This window comes from Bacillus rossius, chromosome 2 (genome assembly GCF_032445375.1).
Source record: "Bacillus rossius redtenbacheri isolate Brsri chromosome 2, Brsri_v3, whole genome shotgun sequence".
Taxonomy (NCBI): Eukaryota; Metazoa; Arthropoda; class Insecta; order Phasmatodea; family Bacillidae; genus Bacillus; species Bacillus rossius.
The window spans coordinates 120,758,248-120,782,651 of record NC_086331.1 but is presented as its reverse complement, the minus strand read 5'-3'; the positions used below and the strand labels follow the sequence as shown (position 1 = coordinate 120,782,651).

The window sequence follows — 24,404 nt, the reverse complement described above, 5'->3', positions numbered from 1 at the left end:
CGGGCCGGCTGCGTCCACGTCGGCACCCAGGGGCGGCGGACCATCCACGGGCTGGGTAAGCCTACTCCACCAGCAGTAAACCAGGTCAGTCTCGACGAGTTCCAGCACGGAGTTCCCCCCGAGTTTCGTGCTACCATCCAGCAGGTCCTCGATCATCAGTGTAATGTGTTTGCGTCCGCGGACCCGCTGAAACGTACCACCATAGCTGAGCATGCCATCCCGACCCATCCTCACGAGCCAATGTTTATCCCACCCGGTAGCTACGGCCACGTTGGTAAACAGACCATCCTAGACCAGGTTCAGGACATGTTGCATGACGGGATAATTGAGCCTAGCGAAAGTCCGTATAATTTCCAGGTCGTGTTGGCAGAAAAAAAAGACGGGAAACTACGCTTCTGTGTCAATTTCAAACCTATCAATAGAGTGACAATTAATGCCCCACCCCCCCTGCTGAACATGGCCGACACACTTTCAGGCCTGGGTAACGCCAAGATATTTTCTTCCCTCGACCTAAAATCTGGGTATTGGCAGGTGCCGATACGTCCGGCGGACCGACCCAAGACGGCGTTCACAGCCCCAGACGGGCGGAGATTTCAGTTTTGCGCGATGCCATTCGGCCTACAGGACGCCCCCGCTACCTTCCAAGGGATGATGACACGGGTCTTAGACAACTACTCGGGCAAGTTTGCGGCCGCGTATCTGGACGACATAATTGTTTGGTCTCAGACGTGGGAAGAACATGCGCATCATTTAGCATTAGTCTTGGAACGCCTGGCGAGCCATGGTCTGACATGCAATCGCGAAAAATGCCACCTGGGGACCACAGAACTAGATTTCCTGGGCTTAGTGGTTAACGCGGACGGAAACCGACCCACGGAAAAACAGCTGAGTGTAATTATCAACAAGGAGCCCCCACGCACGCGCAAGCAACTGCAAAAGTTCTTGGGGCTAGCTAACTGGCTGCGAGCCTTCGTCCCAGAGTTCTCGGTAGTAGCGGCGCCGATGACAGAACAGCTGTCACCCAAACGTCCGTTCAGGTGGACCGTGGAAGCCCAGAACGCTTTTGACGAGCTAAAACGCAGATTTCAACAGTGCCACTTACTCGCGCGGCTGGACCCAGGCAGACCCCTGATCGTACAAACAGACGCGAGCGAGAAGGGCATCGGGGCCATCCTGTTACAACTCGGCGACGACGGCGAGCCTCGGGTGATTGAATATGCAAGCGCCAAGTTCGGCGACGTCGAGCAGCGGTATAGCGTGAACGAGCGTGAGTGTCTAGGCGTAGTTTGGGCCCTCAGACGCTACCGCCCACACCTGGAGGGGCAGAAATTCGTACTGAGAACTGACAGCCAATGTCTCAAATGGCTGGCCACGATGCAGGGGCGACGTTCGAAGCTGACGCGTTGGGCCATGCTTCTACAGGCCTTAGATTTCGAAGTCGAGCATGTACCGGGAAAACAGAACGAACTAGCGGACGAGCTGTCGCGAGATCCGGACGTCACCGTCACAGCCTGTGACGATGCGGAGTGGGAGGAGCTTTTGCCACCACCCAGCGGGCGCATACCCAGGACCCCGCGCACCCCGACAACCCAAGCCGCATTGTGTGCCCTAAACCTTAACGTCACACCGACATTACCGCCAGGCGCGGAGCTTGATGACTTAGACGCCTACGTGCGAGCGGCCCAACTCACGGACACAGACACACAGGAGATCGTGCGCCGTTGCGGGAGCGGAGAATGTGAAGGCTACCGTGTATTGGACGGGACACTGCAGGCGCGACCTAAGGGGACAGCTGGCCAATGGCGGACGTTCGCGCCAGCCGCCACCCGCCGGGAGGTGTTTGACATGTATCACGTGAACAGGCTAGCCGGACACCCCGGCGCAGACCAGACGCGACGCGATCTGCGGGAACAGTTCTACTGGCCAGGGGTAAACAAGTTTGTACGGGACTGCGTGAGGAGATGTAAACATTGCCAGAGGCACAAGGCGCGCCGCACCGACGGGACAGCCCAGCAGGTACCCAGGCAGCCCACCGAGCCATTCCATACAGTCGCCATAGACCTAATGGGACCATATCCCCGCACGCCCCGAGGGAAAAGATTTTTGTTGGTGGTGACAGACTGCTACACGCGTTGGGTGGAGGCCTACCCCCTGGCGAACATCCGCGCCGGCACCATTGCACGCAGCCTGGAAACGGAGTTTTTTCCTAGGTGGGGGTACCCCCGGGTCCTGTTGTCGGACAATGCCACCCAATTTGTCGGGCGCCGGTGGGCGCAGCTGGGGAGAAAATGGCGGGTAATCCTACACACCACCCCCGTGTACCACCCCCGCGCGAACCCCACGGAACGACGCAACCAAGAGGTGAAGGTTCAACTGCGGTTGAGGCTCGCGGATGACCACGCCCAATGGGACACGCACATCCCGGACGTTCTGTACTGCATCCGGCGACGGGTGAACGCGGCAACCGGCGAAACACCAGCCACCATGGTCCAGGGGCGGAACCTCACCCTCCCCGGGGAATATCACGTGCGGCAACAACAAACGGACCCGGACGTAGAGAGCCCCGAAGGACGCCTGAGGCGATTGGCCGAGACGCACGATAGGGCGCGACGTAACCAGGCAGCTTACCAAGCACAACGCACACCCGAGACGACCCGCCCGCCCCCTGAACTGAAACCAGGCCAGCTGGTTTACGCGAGGCTCCACCCCCTCTCCTCCGGCCGACGCAACTTCTGCGCCGGCCTGGCGCCAAAGTGGTTTGGCCCGGTGGCGGTGGTCAAGGCGGGGCCCACGGCGGTCGTGATAAAGTTACCCTCAGGCCGGGCCGCGAAATATCACCGGGACGATGTGCGCTTGGCACAGGAAGAGACGGAGGCGGCGGACGAGGCGGAGACGGGGCAGGAAGAGACGGAGGCGGCGGACGAGGCGGAGACGGGGCAGGAAGAGACGGAGGCGGCGGACGGGGCGGAAGAGACGGAAACGAGACGTGACGGAGCAGGGACGCGGCAGGAAGAGACGGAGGCGGCGGACGAGGCGGAGACGGGGCAGGAAGAGACGGAGGCGGCGGGCGGGGCGGAAGAGACGGGAACGAGACGTGACGGAGCAGGGACGCGGCAGAGAGAGACGGAGGCGGCGGACGAGACAGACGGGAGGGCGGCCGCACAGCTGGTCACGTCCACCCCAACAGACGGGGGCGGGTTCAGAGGCTTCCCGGACCTGGGGGCGGGACAGGCGACGCCCCTCGCAGTCACAGATGTCCGGCCGAGGCGGCTGTTCGAAGACTCGGGGAGTGACGTCTCGCCTTTCAGGGGATTTCTCAGGGACACGCCCGGAGTGACGGAGGGCCAGTCGACATCCCAACCACTGATAAGGTGGCCGGAGGAAGTAGAGAGTAGGCCGGGTTCGCCGGACGAGCCATTATGGCCGCTGCATTACTCGTTGGCAGACTCCACGTTCAGGGTGACAGTAACCGAACCGCAGGAAGACGAAACACCGCGGGAAGAGAGGGGAGACCGGGCGTCACAAGACCCAGTTCCGGCTCCGCGATACACGCTACGACCCCGAGGGATCGCGAGGAAGCACAGCTGTTGTTGATAAGGGGGCGACCACGCCCACAGGCGACCCAGCGGAAACGTCGACATGACCGGCTATTCGAGGGGGGGGCAATTGACGTCAGCCGGGGCTACGCCCCATGAGCCTAGTCAGTCTCCGTTTCCTCAACATTCCTCTCCCCTTCCCCGGCATTTGTACCGCCATGTACGTAGTCGTGTGTTTGAATTGCGCGCCACGAACTACCACAAGAGGGCGCTTAGAAGCAGTGCGGCGATCCCTAAAATTGCTATGTTAATATTAATTGTAAGCCTTTTTGTTGTTTTCATCCATCTTCGCCACAGTGCTGTGTAGTTTACTTGTGTTTCTTTAATTTAAATAAGTTACCTTAAATAACTATAGACGTTGCCCGGGCGGACCCGAACAGGCACGGACTTGGACGAGGATAGGAATGCTTTTATATGAATTATCATTAAATAAGTAAATAGTAACAAACTTTCCATTGTCAGTAATTTTTATATATTTTTAATGTTTATCTGTAATTTACTCAACTTTCGCCGGGGCACGGAGTCGTAGAATACAGTAACGGTAATTGTGTTGGCGCGAAGGGCGCCATGTTGCCACCTGCGAGCGATGAGCTCAGCCCAGTCCATCTTCATCACTGACCGAGAGCAGACGCGCCAGCACCCCGGGGACTTCACCTTTGTTCTGCACTGACCAAGTAATTCTGTCTCGTTAAGTATTTCTGAATCTCTTTCGCTCGTCATCCTCGGGGCAGCTCTCGGCCAGCGGGCTGTTTAATTAATTAATTGTCTCAGTCGAGTTTTTTCATCACCGTGTAATAAGTATACTTTGCAGCATGGCCACGTGTGTGGACCATGCCCTCACCTAAACCGATTCGTGCCTCAGGCTTTTTAACCGTGTAATGTGTAACGTGTAACGGGCGTGTAGAGAGACGTGTTAGTGAAATTAAATCTGGAGAATAAATATAAAGTGAGTACTTATTTAATCACGTGGTGAGTGAGTCTAGGAGTGTGGCGTGCCCGACGCCTAGAGCGGGCCAGGTCTGGGTAGCTAGGATAGAAAGGGCTGGTAACTCGTCCCCACTTGGGCTACGTCACGCCCTGAGTGAGAGACTCCGCCGGGTCCACGTGCCCTTCCACGTGGTGGCGCCCATAGTTAACATCTCGAAATCACCGGCAATGCGCGATCAGCCCTCATATTCTAACTAAGAGCGAAACCCGGCGTTGCTCGGGTTAAAATACATTGCATGTTTAATAGTATAAAAAATATATATGAGTATACATTTTTAACATAGATATTATAGATTTCTATTTTTTATATTGAGAGACTTATTCGTCCATTAAACATGCGGTGTATAGAGAGTATATCTAATAGAGTAAACTAATTAACGAATTAAAATAATTTTAAGAAAAAGTTTAATAAATGAAAAATTCATTTTTTATTTACATATTTACATATTATATTATTCATATACATATTACATGTTACATTATACATTGAAATATATTATACATTAACATTTTTTATTTTAATATTTTTTGTTTTGAATTTATTTTTACAACACTTACTTATACACTACATTTATAGTTTTGTTGTTCGGACTGTAAATAAACAAATTTCGAGGTGATCCTACTCGTGAGCAATTGACGTATAATTGGCCGTGTGCAAAGCATGGTTCCCTTTAGTCAACTCCACAGTACTGGAATGTTTGGCCCTGTGATTTGTTAATAGTCATGCTGTAAGCCAACTTCGCCGGGAACTGTAAGCGTTTAAAAGTAAAGGGCAATCCATTTGATATTAAAGGTATCCGTGGTATAAATACTATCTTTCCTTTTCCTTTACCAGTCATTAACTCATTATACTGGCTTCGATGACGTTATTTTGTAGCTGTTTGATGCAGAGTCTCGTACCATTACACAAATTTGGTGAGTTCAGATTTCGTAATATAATAACTGGTGAACCAATTTTTAATTTAAGACAGTGTAATGGCATTCCTGGAACATTTAATGAATTTAAAAATTCAGTAGGAAAATTGACGCTTTCTAGCTCATCGGGCATTGTATCAATTGACATGTAAATTTTCTCTACCGCCGGAATCATTTCCTGGATGATGTTGTTGATGTCGTTGACAATGTCGTTCTTCGTGGCTAGAATAATTTGGCCGCGTAACCATTCTGAATTGGTATAATTTTCAACAATATTTGGATATACTTCATTAATAAGTTGTTGTTCAGGTGTTTCAACAACATTACATAACTCATTAGTTAATGTTATTTGGCCAGTATTTTCATCTATTGGATAGGTGCCTTCTCCTATTTGTAAAAGTTTTTTAGAAAATTCTTGTGCCTTTTCATCTTCTGAAATCTGCGCCCTCATGTTCGTTGTTAATTTGATTATTTTTACGTGTTCCCATATGGACGACTTCTTTGAATATTTAACTGATAAGTTTGCAAATAAATATGAGATGTTTGCGGGGGAATACAAAAATTTCCAAGAGTGAAGAATTTAAATTTATTTTGACCCAGACAGCTTCAATATGTTGATAATCAGCACTGTTTAGAGGTAGTACCGATTAAAATTTATTCTTGTTGACAGCAATTAGTACTCCTCCACCTCTGTCCATTAGTGTCAAATTGGGATTTCTTTTCATTTTAAAAATTAGATAATTTTAAAGTAAAGAGAGTTTATACTCTACTGTTTAAGCCAAGTTTCCGTAAGGCAAACAATATCATATTCGGAATGTGACAATATCAAAAATTTCTATTGATTTAGTTCGTAAACCTCTAACATTTTTATAAAAAAAGTCACACACACACACACACACACACACACACACAGTCACTGCACACTCCTACGGCACTGACGTAGAACTGGAAGATAAGGAAGGCTCATTTATTTTTGAAAACTTAGCGGATGACTGAGGCTTAGAGAGATTTGTGATATCGTTAAGATTAGATGAATGACAACTACTAGTATGATCAAAACCAAATATTTGATCGATGAGAAGTCTACCACGGAACTCAGTGATTAAGCAGCCAGAGGGCCAAAACCGGGTGGTTTCTTAAGTCTGTCGTAGTCATTTTCATGAAATGCCATGTATAAAGAAGCGTAAGAATCATATTTAGTATTCAGCCTTACTACTCGAAGATAGGATATATCAAGTTCACTCTTACATAAGATGTGACATCACTATCTGATACTGAAGGGTCGAATCTGGAGACAAACAGTGCTTTAGATTTGAATTGTCTAGGGTTGGGAACAGTTTTCAAGATAGATGTGTTCCTGATTCCAATTTGCATTTCTCATTTCTTCTCATAGGATGGGCAATTTCCGAGTTGTTTTCGGTTTTGTAGCAATATCTTACTTCAGTGAATCATTCTTCATCTTGCTGGGGTTTAGTTGCTTCATTGGTTTAGTTGGTCGCAGCTGACACACTTTGTGCTGGCGGACTTTGTACATCCCTGCAGCCGTGATGACGCTGAGGTGACGACATCTGTCCGTTGTTCGTTGACCTACTTACCTATGCTTGTTGTGCAACACTACTGAAGGTTGGACTGGCAAAAATTCAAGAGTATCTCCATTTTTATTTTCCAACAATTTTCAGAACAAAGAATGACATTTTTAATTGGTTCATCAGTTTGAACACCAATTTCACAAGCAAGTGTACACAACTTAAGTGATAAATTCCAACATAAATTTATAATATGAATGTTTATAAACTCTAATCCTTTACCTTTATTTTTCATAGTTCTCATAGCACCATGTTTAGTGAAAAATGCCACATAACAAGATGGAAAAAAATATTTGGAAAGTGAGAAGGATTTGTAGCTTGCACTCGACAAACAAAGGCACAACAGAAGTGCTAGGGCACACACTTGTGTTGATAATGTTCACATGCTTCCTCTCATTTCCCATTTCCTTTATTGATGCATCTTCTTTGCACTATCTCAAATAAATAAATAAATAAATATAATAAAATTATTTCCTATAAAAAAATCTTAAATATACATCACCTGTACATGTAAGTAATAATTACACTTGCTCTTCAGCCACAATAAGAGATTATATCAATACTGTTTAGACAAAAGAGTAGTCCAAATTTGAATAAAAAAGTCACATATTTAATAATTAATTTGATTAATTTAATATTAACACATGAACTAAAAGTTAAACTTTGCCCTATATTTTAAAATTTACTTTGAAATACTAAGTACACAAAACATACAAAACAAATCACAGAGTAACATTAAAAATAACAAAAATCTTTCCCGAAACACACACTTTTTGAATTACACTCTTTTGCCTAAACAGTTTAGATATAAGTCTCCTATACTATGATTTTACTCGAGATAAGTCCTCCTATTTAAATAGATTTTTCAATATTGTAAATGCTGATTCACAAAAAAAAAACTGAAAGATATATTATGCAGTGCTCATTGCTACTCTTTTTTGGAAAATATTTTATGAGGTTAGAGCAGATCTGTGAAATTGAGTAGTGGTGGGAATAATTGAATAAATGATAGTGGGAGCATAATTGAACATAAGGAACCACAAAAAAGCACAGATAAAAAGGTCAATATAACTACCCACTATATACACTAAAAAAAAAAACAAAAGGAAGCCAAATTCAGTATAAAAGTAAATGACCAGTGGTACTGGAATTCTAGTTCAGAACATTACCAATTTTGTAATTTAATTCAGATTACAAGCTTTATTACCCTAGAATCATCAATTTTCTGTACACTTTAAGTTGCCAGGTTTATAACAGATCTCTGTGATATGACATAATTGAATCTTTTATACTAGTGTCATGTGATTCTATCATAAATCCTAGCTCCATGGTTGACCTCTGTTATTAATAGTGTAGTTCAAGTTCATGCTTGTATTCTGCATTTCACAAGTAAATCAGAGATTAGGATATGGTCAGCAGGGTCAAATATCTCACGATTAATAATTTTGAAATCTCATACTAACAAACAATTGAAAACTTTAATATTGTGTCTTTTAATCAAACAAAAAAGTAGGTTTCTAGTTGCATAATTAAATGCTAAAAGAATGGTATCAGGTTCATACTCCACTTAGTATAAAACTTTATTCTAAAAGAACATTATTTAATATTTTCATGACATTTGTAGTTACAATACAAACTTAACTGTGTCACCCTTTTTATTCAAGAATTTTCTTGAATTTCACTGCCCTTACTTTAACAGAATAAAATTTAATGAAGAAAGAAATGAAATAAAACTATTTTAGGAATACCTAATTAGTTTGCCTTCAGCCTAAGCCTATTTTTTTTTTTCTGTAATAGCATGTCTGCAAGTTTCACAGGCAAAAAAAAGTCGGGCATGACGCCCAGTTCAACACGGTAAACAACAGATATACTGTGGCATACAGTTAGCTATATAAAGGGGGAAGAGATGCACACACAAGTCTGACTAAGCTATAGGCTGTTGTACAAACATCAGCTATGGCAAGTTCAGTTGCAGCTATGTAGTGTAAAGGACTAAATTTTTTACGTCCGCACGTATGCTGCTGGGCTGTACCGTTGTCACCCGGCCACAGATCGGGCCGTGATGAACTTTGTCTAGCCAGTGGTAGGGAACTAGCACGCACAAACACAAAGCAACGTCAACTCATTTGGGTAACTGTACATGCGCAAGCACCTGTAGTTGGAATCATATTGGAATCATGACTTCCAAGTGAGAGCGTAATTCATCATGTTCAAGTATTTGAGACAAAACCAGAAGTATTACAGCGAACAGAATGTCATGTTGGTCGCACTTTAGTTTTAAGTAAGTCAAATGTACGCACAATCGTACGAAATAAGGACTCTATCAAATGTTTAAATAAGTCTGATGCTGTTGGTTGTACTAGAGGTAATACATATAGTATATCTAATTATAATACCTAATAGAATTATAATACCTAATTAGTTTACCTTCAGCCTAAGCCTATTTTTTTTTTTCCAAACCAGTTTCACAAACTGAGGGTACTTGACATTAAAGGTTTGTTTTAATGTATATATATATATATATATATATATATATATATATATATATATACACACACACACACACACACACACACACAATGAATATACTTAATCCTGGCGCAGTGGAAGATTTGACGATAATGGTCATGCCATACTTTATGAACCCTCACGTTGTTTTGTCTGTAGGTTATGTTTGTTTAGATTTTTTAAATTATTTAAAATGCCATCTTTTGTCACAATCAAAACATATGCAGTGTTGATTTATATTCAATATATATTGAGTATAATATTAAACACATACAGACACAAGCAGATAACACAAATATTGAAGAAAATACAAATAAATATTTTTAACTTGAAAAATAAATGTGTGTTGAAGTTTTTTCCTCGAGAGCAGAAATTATTAAAATTTAAGAGAATGCAATATAACTATTCTACCATGTTTAAATGACATCTTTAGTCAAACAAATCACGAAAATGATAAATGCCCTAGTCTGTTGGTGTTTGTCAATATGTTGACAGCAGAGACAGTAAAGATCTATAATACTAGTGAATAATTTACTGAGGTGCTTCAAGGGCATTAAAAGCATCAGAATATTGTTAATGATAGTTATATATTCACCTAAAACTATTGAATGTATGCTATCTAACAAGTATGTAAATTGTATTTTTCTTATAAAATTCTGTTTATGATAAAAAAAAAAGCCTGCAATTTTGAAGACAAACAGAAAAAAATTCCCATACCTTTATTTTTTGGATTTAAACCTTATTTGGTGTCTAGATGTTGGTGAAAGCTCTATATTCCGTTAAACTTTTGTAATTACAAGAAACAATCCAGAAATACTTATGTGATTCTCAGAGTTTCCCTTTTATTCCCCGCCTTTTTCCAGTTTTCACATTTTTCAATACGTATAATAACCCTGATAAATTAATAGATGTAGAGATGATTAATAGAGCAAATTTTATTGAGCTATATAAAAAACAAATAACAGAGACTATTTTTAAAAACACTTGTCTAACAGAAAACTAATCAAAATTTCTGTTTACAAAGATAATGTACACTTGGCCACAAAATTTAACTATGTATAGGTAAAAAAAAACACATATAGACTGAAAATGTCATTAAAATAATGAAAAATGGCTATAGGTGTGGGTTTTATTGGTGTGTGTGTTGCTTTCATGGATATTATCCACATGTGTCTACTTGCATGGCAAGCACGTAGGACAGTTTGTGTATCGGGGGGGGGGGGGGGGGGAAGGGGGGTTTATGGGGAAGAATAGCCTTTATTTTCTAATTCAATTGTTACTGAACAAAATTTATATATAACTGGAATCATTTGAAGGGCATTTCAATCCTGCAATAAATCTACTTTATTACAAATAACTGTGTATAGCGATAGCCTGCATAAGCCTACCACTAGTTCTGATGCAATTAAAATCATGAAACATTTTTACAGTTTTTAGTGTGAAAAACAAATTGGATTTTATGGAAACAAAGTAATAGTACTTATCACACAATACATGTCTTCATTCTACACCACAAAAACTTTTTTACATAAAATGTTAAGTAACAAAACAGTTACCAAAAAAAAAAAGGCAAAATTTTACCAATCTCTTTCGTTAATATGTGAGAATTTGTTTTAGATTGCCAGACACAGAATAAAATGCAATAAACTTATACTTTATCTTGGAAATTAGTTCATTTACAAGCTATTTCTCACAAAAAAAATAGTTTTATAGGTTGGAAAGACACTTGTGTTGCAATTTTTGGATGCAGTAAATTGTACATATCATTAAAACCATCAAATATGAGTTTATATAAATAATAACCTAATTTTTAAATCTGAGATTAATTTATATTTCAAACAAATATAAGCTACAACTCTACGACACACTAACCTACATCACCACATCGCCTAATTATTATCAGAATATATATATATCACATAATATTATACTAAATGCACATACAAACTGTCCAAGACAGAAGATTATTTACAATACACTTCAAATACCCTTAAACATCTAAAGATGATTGAAAATGGGTAAGCACTTTCACGTTTGAACACATTTCATAACACAAGACAACAGCAGTCATTTGAAATGGCTAAAAAATCAACCCTCTACAAAACTTCACACAGAAATTCAAATACTACCTATTACCAAAACTTCCATGAAAATGGCCAGGGCTCTCCAAAACCTTCCATAGAACCATCTATACCTGCTGCAATTTGAGTTATAAGCTGAAATTATTCTGTATTTTGTACTTTTGTGTGCATCTGGAATGTACACTATCACTTTGTATGTGTAATTTATGTTAAATTGTAATAAAACATGTTAATTTATTTTAAATTTAATTTATATTTTTAATAATATTGAAAAACCCAAGTGGGTCATAAACTGTGTTTAATCAAAACCAGCTCAATCCAAAACAGGCCAGGTACATGGCTGCCAAATCTTGTTTTCTCCAACCCTGATGCCAATAGTGATTCTCAGAAACACTTCAAGAATTTTAAGGCTGAAAATGAAAGGCTCATGCCTCTTGCTTATCCAGAGACCCCTGCAGAGTTCTGACAGCAGCTAGCTCAAGTAAGCAAAGGTCCAGCCAACCCTTAGTCTGGCCTGCCACAAAAAGAGTTGCAATGCTCTGGTTCATTCCCTGGAGATAGAACTGGCATGCAATGCATCCAGAACACCAATATCAAGACAAGAAGAACAGGATTAGAACCTTACCACGACAGAAATACACACACATGCACATGCACACACTCACTCACATAATCTAACACACAAACACACACACACACGGTACCTCTCAGTCATATACTACTTTTCAAAATTTACGAAATTTCTTTTCAATTTTGGATCTAATTTCACAGGTGACCTTTGGTCAATAACCAGGAAAATCACAGCCTTTAACATAGCTGGAAAACTCAGCTAACCTTACATCTAATTAGGGTTAATGTGTTTAAGTTAATTAGGGGATCAAACACAAACACACAGAGATAAACAGGAGCTCAGTAAGCATTAATTTCTACAGAAAAAATTTCGCAAGTATTCCTAATTAACAGTAATAGTTAACAACAGAGCACACTCACCTTTAGGTAATGATTTAACCGTGCCAAGGCTTCAATAAAAATATCTGCTCCTTTGTTGCCAAATTCATAGCGACCAGCAATGAAGAAGTACAGGGTCTTGTCGAGATCAAAATCATAGTGTCTAAACAGAATTAGAAAACACATGACAAAAATACATAGTAAAACTTGAACTGACAAAAGCATAAACATAAAACATAAAAATAATTTACTGTTGGAGTTAACATGTGAGCTACACAAATGCTAGTAATCTATAATTAAATTCATTCTTTTATTAAAAAAAAAAAAATTCCCAAACTACCAAAGCATGAATTTAATGAACCAACTTTTAAGATGAAAACCCCGTGTAAAATGTGTGCATTGATGTGTTATAAATATTAAGAATTTGTAAGTTCGAGCAAATACACTGTTAGAAATTTTAAGCAGTGTTTGTACAAAAGTAATAAAATAATTTTTAAAATAAATTTGCACAAATAAGATGATTACATATAAAAAAAATTTAACTTTTTAACTTTTTTCTGAATTCATTCCACAATAAATGGTAAATATGAAATATTTTGGTACCTTTTAGTTTTCAATGTACTCCTAAAGATCATTAAGCCATAACTATAAGGAATGACCACTGTTCCACAAAGAATAGCCTACAGAGAATATTTTTTTTTCTAACAGCCATCAACACAACAGATGAGATAACTGCTAATCTGTGAAGTGTTAGGAAATTAGATACACAATTGTTTAAAACTTATGTACAGTTGTGCACGTATACAATCATATAAGGAAATGTACATATACCGTATGCAATTATATGATATTGTGCGCTAGTATGGGAGTAAGCAAGAATGTGAGTGTGCAAGTGCAAATACACAATTATATAAGTGCACAAGTATGTAAGTTTCTTTCATGAAAACATACCCTTAAATGCTGCTACAATCTATGTTTTCTCTAAAAACAGTCATATAAAAGAAGTTTGTGACTGGAGAACATTTATATTCCACCCCAAACCCCAACCTTCATCTACAAATCCTACTTTGAAAATTTAACCGACAAATTTGCAAATAATCAGGATGATATTCTTTTAACCAGTAACTTTAGTATTTCAGGCATTGACTGGGTAACAATATGCATAATTGACTTTGAATTTTTTTTCTGCACAATATAGAGTTGGCATTATTATTTGCATGACCACTACATAGCAAAAACTACCAGTCTGAAAAAGAAAATAAATATATTTAACTAACAAAACTTTGAAATTATATATTTATGAATGTTACCAGGTAAACGACTAGATATATGATTGTGTTTTAAATTATTTCACAGTTGGTTTTTCATACCTTATGTTTAATTAATGTTAAGAAAAACTAGACACTGATTATAAATGGAACAAGGATCTATGATTAAAAAACATTAACACACTAACTAGATACTATGACAATTTACTGATTTTGTTTTCTAACTAAATATTACAAAGTTCCCTGTTTTTCATGTTTTGTAGAAACCTTTTCAATCCTCAGAATTTTCCCTGATTTTAGGATTTTCCTTGTTTGCAGGAACCCTGAAAAAGTATTTTTTCTAAATAAAGAGAAATGTATTAGTAAAGGGGTTTTACTGAATTGTAATAATGTTACTGGCAAACTATGCAATAAAGAGAAGCATTTGTACTTCTCATTGAATGCTAAATTACAGTCATATTACTTTGGCAAATGCCTACACCATGAGTTTTAACAAATTTTGCTTTAACTGTATCTAGGTATTTAAGTAAGCCAATTATATTTTTTTTAATTATGTGTAACTAATATTTTACCTTTACTCTATTAATTTATATTTCAGTTGGTAATATTTAAGTAGGAGAAATTATTTTGTTGAGGGTGACATAAGTAAACCTGCTGCATGCTGTCAGGAAAGTTTCTTCTGTGCCAATTAACAGCTGATTGGTGACAGTGATGCATGCACGTGTTAGTGTGACATGAAAAAGTATGAAATACTTGGTGCAAAGTGAACGTGTCGGGAAAACAGTTGAAGGCCAGTTCAAAATATACCGTGTGTGAAAAAAAGTGCGGGCAAAATTAGCCTCCGGTGGTGTGCAATCAAGTCGAGACATTGTCTTATGCAGTGGTGTGCTGTGTGATGCAAGGCATTAAATTACAAGCTTTGCTAGTATGGGAACTGGCCAAATTTTTAATTAACGTAGTATCATTTAAAGGAATAAAAGTTGTTGTGTACCCAGTTTTAAATCGCACTGTATTTGAACACTAGTATGATAAAAAAAAGTTTCTAGTGTGCTCAATTTTTAATGACAGTAAATAACTCTAATACGATACCCGGGCAGCGCATCTTTGAACAATAAAAACCAGCAGCAAAGAAATAAGGCATGGAGAGCAGAGTGATGTTAATAAGTGAGACGAAATAAGATGCAAGAGTTAGGGAGGCTCGTGAGTTTGGCGTGCTAATACAAGTCTTGCGCATACTTGCTGGCACGATGTGCCCATGGTGTGTGCAACCGCCCAGCACGCAGATCAAATGCACAGCCTGCTCTTCTGTGTATTTTCTGCAAGTGGAAAAGAAACTAAATGTAAAAAACCACATAAGTCTAGTAAAAGAAAAAGTCTGTTGGGGAGCTTAAATGTTTTATGCAAGCTGTTGAAACTAAATAAGCTAAAAGATTGTAACCTTTAACAGCCATGATTTGGCATGGCGAAAAGTAGCTGCAATTGCTGTTTTTTTTATAAGTCAGATATTTTAAATCATCACAAAACTGAATTATACTAAAAGGTTTTAGAGCAGTTTGGTGTGCGATCATAGATGTTTATATTTTATGTCAGTGGTAGGCAGGATATACAGGGCACTTGTGCCCTAATATCCATGCAGTGAGAGTGTGTTTGCTGATTTTATTTTTGTCCAAAATAGAAGAAGATACAGAAATGACATAAAATTTAATTTTTTGACCAAATATAACGATGAGGTTACACTGCACGGAGGATAACATTTGATTAATTTTTTTTGTGTTTGGCTAGACAAGAGCTCAGCTATTTTGGTCATCATAAGAATTTAGCCAACACTTTTTATAAATAATATTTGAGGTTGATGAAATGTAATAAAATTCATTTGGGATAGGCTAGAATAAAAGCTAACACTGAATGAACTGATATTTAGTTTTCTTTTCAGCCAATTTTTTTTATAGAATTATTGAAACAGGGGTCATTTGAATAATAATGAATATTGTAATTTTGTTATTTCGTTGTTCTTGTACACTGTGTGACCTCAAAGTTTGTTAGAATACATTGAATACAGTATTTATAGGAATTAAATAAGCTTTAAATTTAAAAATAGTTAAGTTTTCATACATGAATCTTTGTGCATTTGCCATTTCCCAGTCCAGTGAAGCAGTAGATTAATTTTTGCATTATTCTCAGATGTATTCTACAATCTCAGAGCTTTTCTAGTTAGGCAGCTAGTCTCACCTATAAGAAACGTGGAAGGGGTTGTGGTGTTAGGTGCTTTTCTGTGCAGAGAGTAGGTATTTTAAATAATACCGATTGTTTTTCTCTACGGATAGTTAAGTTTGGGGTAATCTCTGAAGCTTAAGGTAAGGAAGAAGGGGTGAAGCTACTAAAATTAAGTTATAATTTTTTGATCTCAGAAAACTATAGTGTCTGTATCATTTTCATACTACAGTAATAATTTGCTTCTATCATTCTGGCAACTTAATATAAATTTAGTTGTGTGATATTGCATACTGCTGATCTCACGTAGGCCTATTTATGACTGGATCAAAGCAGTAAAAAATTTAAAAAAATAAATAAGTAGTTATTTGCAAAATGCTAATCACTTATAAAACATCATAAAGTTGTATGAATTCACACCAAAATTTAAACTCTAATATCTAAAATGTACCCAATATTTATACGAAACAACATCTTACTCAGCAGCATAAATAACTGAAGTTGGCTTTACTTCTTTACTCAGTGGTACATATAAACGAGCTCTTACTCTTAAAACAGCTAGTTGAAAAACTACATGTTTTGCATCTAAAATGTGTCACTTGTGCCACTTTTAATCAGTGTTGCTCAGCTCTGCAAGGGGGACTTGATAGACGGAAAAGTTAATACCCTAGAATACGGAGGGAAGTGGCTGCACATGCATCATAGCCGCCACAGCCAAAAAAACTATAGCCAAAAATTTTTACATTATTCCCTAATCAAAACCAGGATCATTTATCATAGGGGGGAAGCAGAAAAAGCAGGTAAGCTGCATATTTTTAATACATACTTAACTTAGCCTATTGAAATATTTGCATACACACTTGCCAAACCCTTACAATAACATAAAACCAACAATAAACAAACTCCAAACAGCTATATTAGACAATTAGCAGACATTCCTGATGGCTTTTAAAGCACTGGGAGAGGTGAGGTGAGGTGAACGTTTGTTGACGGAAACAGGAGATATAAAAAAACCTGATATGATAATTAGGTATTATTCATTTCAAATAGGCATCTGTATCACTTTCTTAGAATATCAGTCAGAGAGGAATTATTTCCACATAAAATCCCAGGTTATTCTACTGATGATTTAAAAGCTGTCCTTTGTTTAAGTGTCCACTATTCAGAACTGTCAATTAAGGAAGTCTCAATTGTAAATAAATTGATTTATCAGAAAGCTACTGATGACCCATAGCTTGGCTGTACTATTTTTACACCCTCCCAAAAATGTTGAAGAAAATATTTAAATTTAGGTAAAGTAAATAAACTGAAATTTGCCTTAAGGCACTTCCATTCACTGACAATTTTTGTTATGCCAATGTTTCTCATTCCCATTTTTCATTTTTCAGATTAGCAGGAACAACAACAGCCGAATTTGCAATCACCTATGTAAACAATCATCATAATCCATAAAAGTTATAAAAGCTTACCCATAAAAATGTCCACGCACAAACTCATGGATCTTCTCTTTTGAAATGGCGTGCAAATTCTGAAATTCATGAAGAGCCAAAAACTTCTTGACATTCAGACCATTTGGTGTGATGACATCAGGCTTTCGCTTCAGCAAATGTTCTGCCTCAAGTCCAGTGATTTCTGACACAGTAGTGAAAACATGTGCTAAATGGGTGGCAGCGCGCTCCATGCAGTAGCGATGATAGATCTGTCTTTTTCCTGCCTCTTCATCCACATTAAACTGGAAATGTGTAACATATATAAGTTATGATTCTGAACTCTTATGACCAAGGTTGCAAAGGCATTCATTACCTTCAAACCTTAACATTTAAGGTTAAAATGCAATCCCATTTTTGGATACAAAAGTTTGTTGGATTAGCCGGTAATAATATCCGGGACTGATTCATCAGCTAGAAAAATAAAAATAATAATAAAATTGTAAGATAAAAAAATAAAACTGGTTATAACTTTTTATTTTAAACAATTTACATTAGATCATTAATTATCATATTACCCAAAAATATGAAAATAAGGTTAGACAACAAAATATAAGAATTAACCCTTGAAATTATTTAATAAAAAATGCAGATATAAATATATTATTTGATTTAACCAAACTACAAGTTTAAAGTGTCTTTGAAATTAATAACCACATCTGATAACTGCATAAAAAACAGTCATGCAGCAAATTTAGAGAAACTTTTATTTGGTTGCCAATTTTTATGATTTCATAAAACAATTTTATTCAAAGTTGTAAATACCACCATTTTATGTGTGTCAGACATGAAACTACATTTAATCCTCTGGTATCAAAATAGATGCAAAATCTAAAAACATATATTTTACATTTACTAGAAGTCAAAAATGCATTTGAAAAAAAAATTTAATTCGTTCTCATCCCATTAACAATCAACAAATGCAGTTTTAGGAACTCCTCCTTATAACTCAAAAGTCATAACTGAAACAAAGCATTTAAAGTGCTCAGTGTTCAGTCCACGGATCATTGAAGCAGTCGGACAAAATGAGGATAATGCTAGCACAAACCAACCAGAAAAAAAAATAGAACTTCCCTACATGATGTAAAAAAACTTAAAAAGTTAAATGGAGAAACTCCCTGTCTGCCGAGATTACAGCCCATAAAAAATTTGGCTCTTGAATTTGAAAATCACACTTGCGAATGGCTGGTGCGAGATGCGCTGAAGACAGCAAGCAAACTGGCCTGTAGGAGGACAAACACTGGCCTGGAAGCCTGGAGAGTGTGTGCAGTTAAAAGTCCGCACTGGAGGGCGAGAAAGGGGAAGAGAAAGAATGAAAAAACACTAAATGGAGGTTGGTGTGCTAGTTCTAATAAGTGGCGAGATGTGTCGTGGTGTGCAAGAAAGTCGTAAACACAGGTGGCATAAGTAGTTCACAACTTGGCCGCAAGATGGCGTCTAGAGGCCGCATGGTGAACGTGTGCATAGGCATAAGGTTTCCCCAAGGGGAAGGGTGAGGGGAGTTCAGACTGGACTCGAAACTGGGCCGGAAGGTGGGGCCTGAAGTGACCAAGGGATAAACTACTAAGGGCCTAAGTTAGTTGACTATGTGTTCAACAAAGGTCGCACTACAAGTAAAAGTGTGCAGGGAGGGCTCTCAAGGAAGGGGCGGGAGAACATAGGCAACAAGATGGCGGGCTACGTTATGGCTTGGGTGAAGGGAGGGGAAAATGGCTAGCTGCACAGAACATTAGAGGGGGGGGGGGGGGGGGGGAAATAGATTTGTAAGAAACTGCTGGTGCCGTGTGAGCCACGCTGCCATCAGCAGGACATGTCACTGGGCCGTCTCGGCCATGTAGTGGGATCGGGAGACCGTTACGTGACGAAAGATGCACAGTGCAGTAGTGATATGGTGCGCGAATGCGCAGCGCACAAGATGATGGCGCTCGGCCACAGGAGGCACATGGGCGGGCGAGTGGGCTGATGGTTGACGGCGGCAAGGAAAGAAACCGTCAGGCCTTAGAGGCCCGAATAATTAAAAATTGAAGGTCTCGCAAAATATTTTAAATGCCCTTTAAAATCTTAATTTATTTTAAAATTAAAAATCATAAAATATTAATGCTTTAAAAAATAATGAAATGACCTGTGCCAGGAAATCTAACCTGTAAGTGGCACAGGGTGGTAACTGATAGTTGTCTTCAGGTGGGCACGGTCTATACTTTACAACTCCAACTGTTGTTTTTTTAATCTTGGATTGTAATTTGTCTTTTTTTATACTGAAGTTACAAATTGAAACAATTCAATTTTCCAATGGGGTACTAATCATTTCATAAAAACCACTGTTCCTTAGGGAGCAGCAACTTAAAATCCATTAAAAATATATCTTAGGGCAACATGGTAAGCAATATCGAGCATGTGGGAAGTGAGTACTAATTAATTTATTTGTTTAAAGTAATAATAAACACTATTTGCATTTTTATTTGGTTAAAATTTTATATTATACAAGACGAAGCTGAAACATTATATTTTTTACTACTATATGGTGATTATACAGTTAGTGTCAATTATTCTAATAGTGATAAGCATATTATACGGAGGTGAGTGCATCAAAACGCTTTACGGCAAAACCGAAATCTAGTCAGTCCATAACTACGACAGGTAATATTACATAAAGAGGTAATATTACATAAAGGTATATTACAATATTATTTTGGTGTATTTTATGCTCATTAAAGATGCATACCACTTACAATTAATATGAAAATGTATATGATTTTGTACACAATGAAACTGTTTCAAGGCCATAACCAAGGAGATATACATACCTGCCAACTTTTTAGTTTGGTCATCAAGAAAACTTTTAAATTTGGAAAATGTATCGTAAATCAAATGCGGCAATTTTTTACATGCTTTATGTGCAATTATTCTCTATTTTTCTATTCCATTTGGTTTCTGCTAATTTACTAATGACATGAAGGGCATATCTATGGCCTAGAATGAAAACCTCATACAGTCAATATTGTAAATGTACTGGGAAACTAAACCTATCCAGAATGTGCCAATTTACACAGCATGCATATGAAAAGCAAAATGATCAAGTACAAAACAAAAGCAATAGTATTCACTAAACAAGATTACTTAAAGACATACCTTGCTATAAGTATCACATGTTTGTTACATATTTCAGTTATCTCCTGATTATCATCCTTGATGCAATTTTAAGACTTAGAATGTGCAGTAGTTGCCTTCTTTGCTTTACCTAATAAATCTGAGGTAAATCTTTGTTCATAACAAACACAATTCCTTGATTTCAACACAGAAATAGACTGCAAAGTTTTAGATGACATGGAGGACCTAAATTGGGTTCTGTTTATTTTACCAAACTGAAAATGCGCTCACATTCTGAATTACTGTGGGGAATTGACAGAATTGATAGCATTTGACAGTCTGTTATACTTCAGGAAGCCATCTACTCCACGAACTCTTGATAATTCAGCCCACTTGCCATCAACAGTGCCTGCTTTCGTCACTTCCAACCCCGTGTGTGCAGTACTGGTGAAAAAGCTATCAATCTTCTTATTTTCTTCCTAAGAAAGCACGTTTTTCCTATGCTTAGGACACTTAACGTGTGTAGTTATGTCGGACCTACCTCCATGAGCAATACTAAAATCACACTGGCACACTGTGCAAAACACAAAAGTTTCTCCTTTTTGCGATTTCAGAATACACGAGAATTCGTTGTTATACGCAGTACGGTAAGTCTGAATATATTTCTTGTTGGCTAGCTTACTCATGGTTCCCATCACGTAAATACAAACGAGAACAAAAAAACGGTTGCGCAGCAATACATTGGAACTACGAACAATAGTCAGCCATTTTGGACATAATATAAAGAACAAGGAACAGACCAAGGAGGTAGGGCTGACGTCACAATTGTGGTCCGTTCCTCCGTTTAAGGAAGCACTTTTTCGTTGTGTTAAGTGGAAAACAAACGTAGACCAGTCCAAACCATTTACAAATAACTAACTATCTCTTGTTTTGTTTTCATTCCGCCTTCCGTCGGTGCGTCGGTAACATGGCCGGTACAGTGAACGGTAATAAACCACCATGCAAAAATTAATCCGTAAGATATTAAAGACGTCCGTAAAACAGTAAAATAGTATTAAAATCCGTAAAACTTACGGACAATCCGTAAAAGTTGGCAGGTATGGATATAGATTATTATCTGTATCTCCTTCCCTTCCTCTATTACCACCCCTACCTTCACCACTGCCAGACTTCTATTTGGATCTACACTACCATCTAGAACATCAAATAATAAATAATAGCCACATCACACTTTTGACAAATATTGTGGTCTAGAGGGCAAAAAAAAAAAAAAAAAATATTTACTATATAATGTTCCCAAACCTTATCCAAATTGTTGTAGAAGTCAGTGTTGCCAGCGCATAAGTATCGACCCAAAAGTGTGGCATGCGTTGTGAACACAGTGGCCACATCCACAAATCTTGTGCGTAACACTATCAAGGCCACTCCTGCCTGCCACTCGTGGAAGTGAGCAACAATGCGCGGAGAACACTCGGAGTTCTGCTCAGCAGCCTTGCGGAACTGTTGACAAACAGCACAAACAAAACATCACTATTGTGGAAAAGATACTGATCACAATTAACCAATGAAAATAAAGTGAACAGAGACTTGTAGCACAATCAAATTAAAAACATGACCTCACTTCAAACTTATCTACGCTAAAGACCTTGATGTTGAACACTGTAAAACCATAAAAACTAAAGTTCTTAAAGTGTGTCAACATTTCACATCATCTGCTTCTTACTTCTCTTTTACAGCAATCTTACTCTTAATAATTATTATTTATAAGAATAATATTTTCATAATGTGTTCTAAGCAAGTATTTACCAATGTTTGTAGTTTTTAATTAATATAGTTTTCCTTAAATCTTCCATAGTGCATCATCTTTATTTATCGTAGCTATCAGTTTTATCTTCTACATTTTTCAGTGACCCCCAGAGCTTTAATCGGCTCTATTCCTCTGCCAACACTTGATGCATCTAACTGGAGCCACTGGTAAACCTGTAGTTGAATGAAAATCGTGGTTCTCTGTCTATTGCAGAAGCCTTCATTGATTATGTATTAATCATTAAAAATATTGTTGTTAATTGTTGTTAAAACCAAACTAACGGCCCAAAAATTGTCATTAACAAGCAAAGTTTAATTAAGGCGAGGTTACACAGAAAGCTACGCTATGTTTACAATGTTGCTATGTTCGATGCACCAGGTAGCCAGACAGATCAGTCTAATTCACGATGTTGGAGAGATGCATCCCGGGATTCAAGTGGTGATTCCGATGATAATATTCTGCTGGCTCTCACAGTATGTTAACATAAAAAGAAATGGTTTCATGAAGTTAATGTAGAATCAAAATAATTTAAACAATTTCATCATTTTATGAAGAAGTTGGTGAAGACAAAACCAAATTTATGGATCATTTCAGAATAAATACAACTCAGTTTGATATCATTCCTTCAAAATCAAATCCCAGGCATTGTTCAGCTTATCTTGCCTTATATATTCTTCCATCGATTTATTCCACAAACATAGACATTTTCCTTCAATTAACTTTGCCATTGACATGACTATTTAAAGCACAATGCTGAGAAAAATTAAACTTCATAGAAAGCAAACGCAGAAGTATTGTACAATTCTGTATGAAAACAGATGTTTTTGCTGATCTGCGCAAGCACAAAGTCAACAAAGTTTAGAAAATTAGCTGCAAACCAAACACCCGGCAACATCCCCAGGATGGTCAACATAGCGAACATAGTGAACACAGCTTTGTGGCCAGTGACACCTGAAATGCAGCTGGCTATATTTTTCTCATGTAGCGACCATAGCAAACATAGCGAGCATAGCGCCCTGTGTGGCCATAGCTTAAGGCTGATATAGGTATATTGGCTAGTTATAAATGACTATCATAAATTTTTATTTCAACGACTTTAAGTACTCTACGATTGTTAGTAAAGTGGCTGAAAAATTTTACAAGTTTTCAGAAGATTATTTTTAATGGTGCTTGCAAACTAATGCTCGAAATCAGAACCGTTTCACATCAGAATCTGGAGCTGATAAATAGTTGTGTCGCGTTACAGATGTTACCTGGTACATAAGCTCCAAAGGATACATAATGCCAGCTCTGACAATTTTTAAACACATAAAGTTAATTTCTTATATTAAATTTAAATCCTAAAATAAAACTTAGTATTACAAACATGTTAAAAGGAACAGCCAAAAAAATTAGTTACCCCAACTGGTTGTCACCCCAACTGGTTAGGCGCACAAAGGTGCCACACTCTTGTGGCAAGAAAGCCTGTTTAATTAAACCCAACCTCCCGCAAGAATCAAATTTTTTATGCACCGAAGTGGTTGTTTGGAGCATGGGCGTAAACCCGTGGAAGGGGGAGGGGGGAGGACAGAGGAGCCCTGGCCCCCAGGGAATCAAAAAGCCTCTTTCTGAGGGGGTCCGCTTGCGCTTGCAAAATCATAACTGTGAAATGGGAACGATACACATTATCCCGCGGGCCCCCCTGGGAATCCTACATAATTTTGCACATGGAATAAAGCCCGTAAAGTAATAGACTGTTAAATGTCTCATAACACTTTTATATATGTTAAACTGAAAAAAAAAAATTATGTTTTGTCTTGTACCTATCTTTTTGTTCAGAATATATACTGTTCGTTTGACATCTCATATCTCATACAGTCTATCTCTTGTGTGAAATTGGTTTTTTTCTATCATTTTTCTTTGCTGCAGGCCACCCTTAAATAC

General features: G+C 38.6%; 1 protein-coding gene across 2 annotated transcripts in view; it reads right to left on the bottom strand.

The window, feature by feature from the left end:
- The window catches only part of LOC134529700 (glycogen [starch] synthase), an 81,769-nt gene that overhangs the window by 37,125 nt on the left and 20,240 nt on the right, over positions 1-24,404 (bottom strand). For both annotated transcript variants that reach the window (XM_063364061.1, XM_063364062.1), the window contains exons 5-7: positions 21,977-22,174; positions 17,570-17,832; positions 12,664-12,784 (exon numbers count right to left, since the gene is read on the bottom strand). In XM_063364061.1, the coding sequence (XP_063220131.1) occupies positions 12,664-12,784; positions 17,570-17,832; positions 21,977-22,174 (582 nt within the window). The remainder of the gene's footprint in view (positions 1-12,663; positions 12,785-17,569; positions 17,833-21,976; positions 22,175-24,404) is intronic.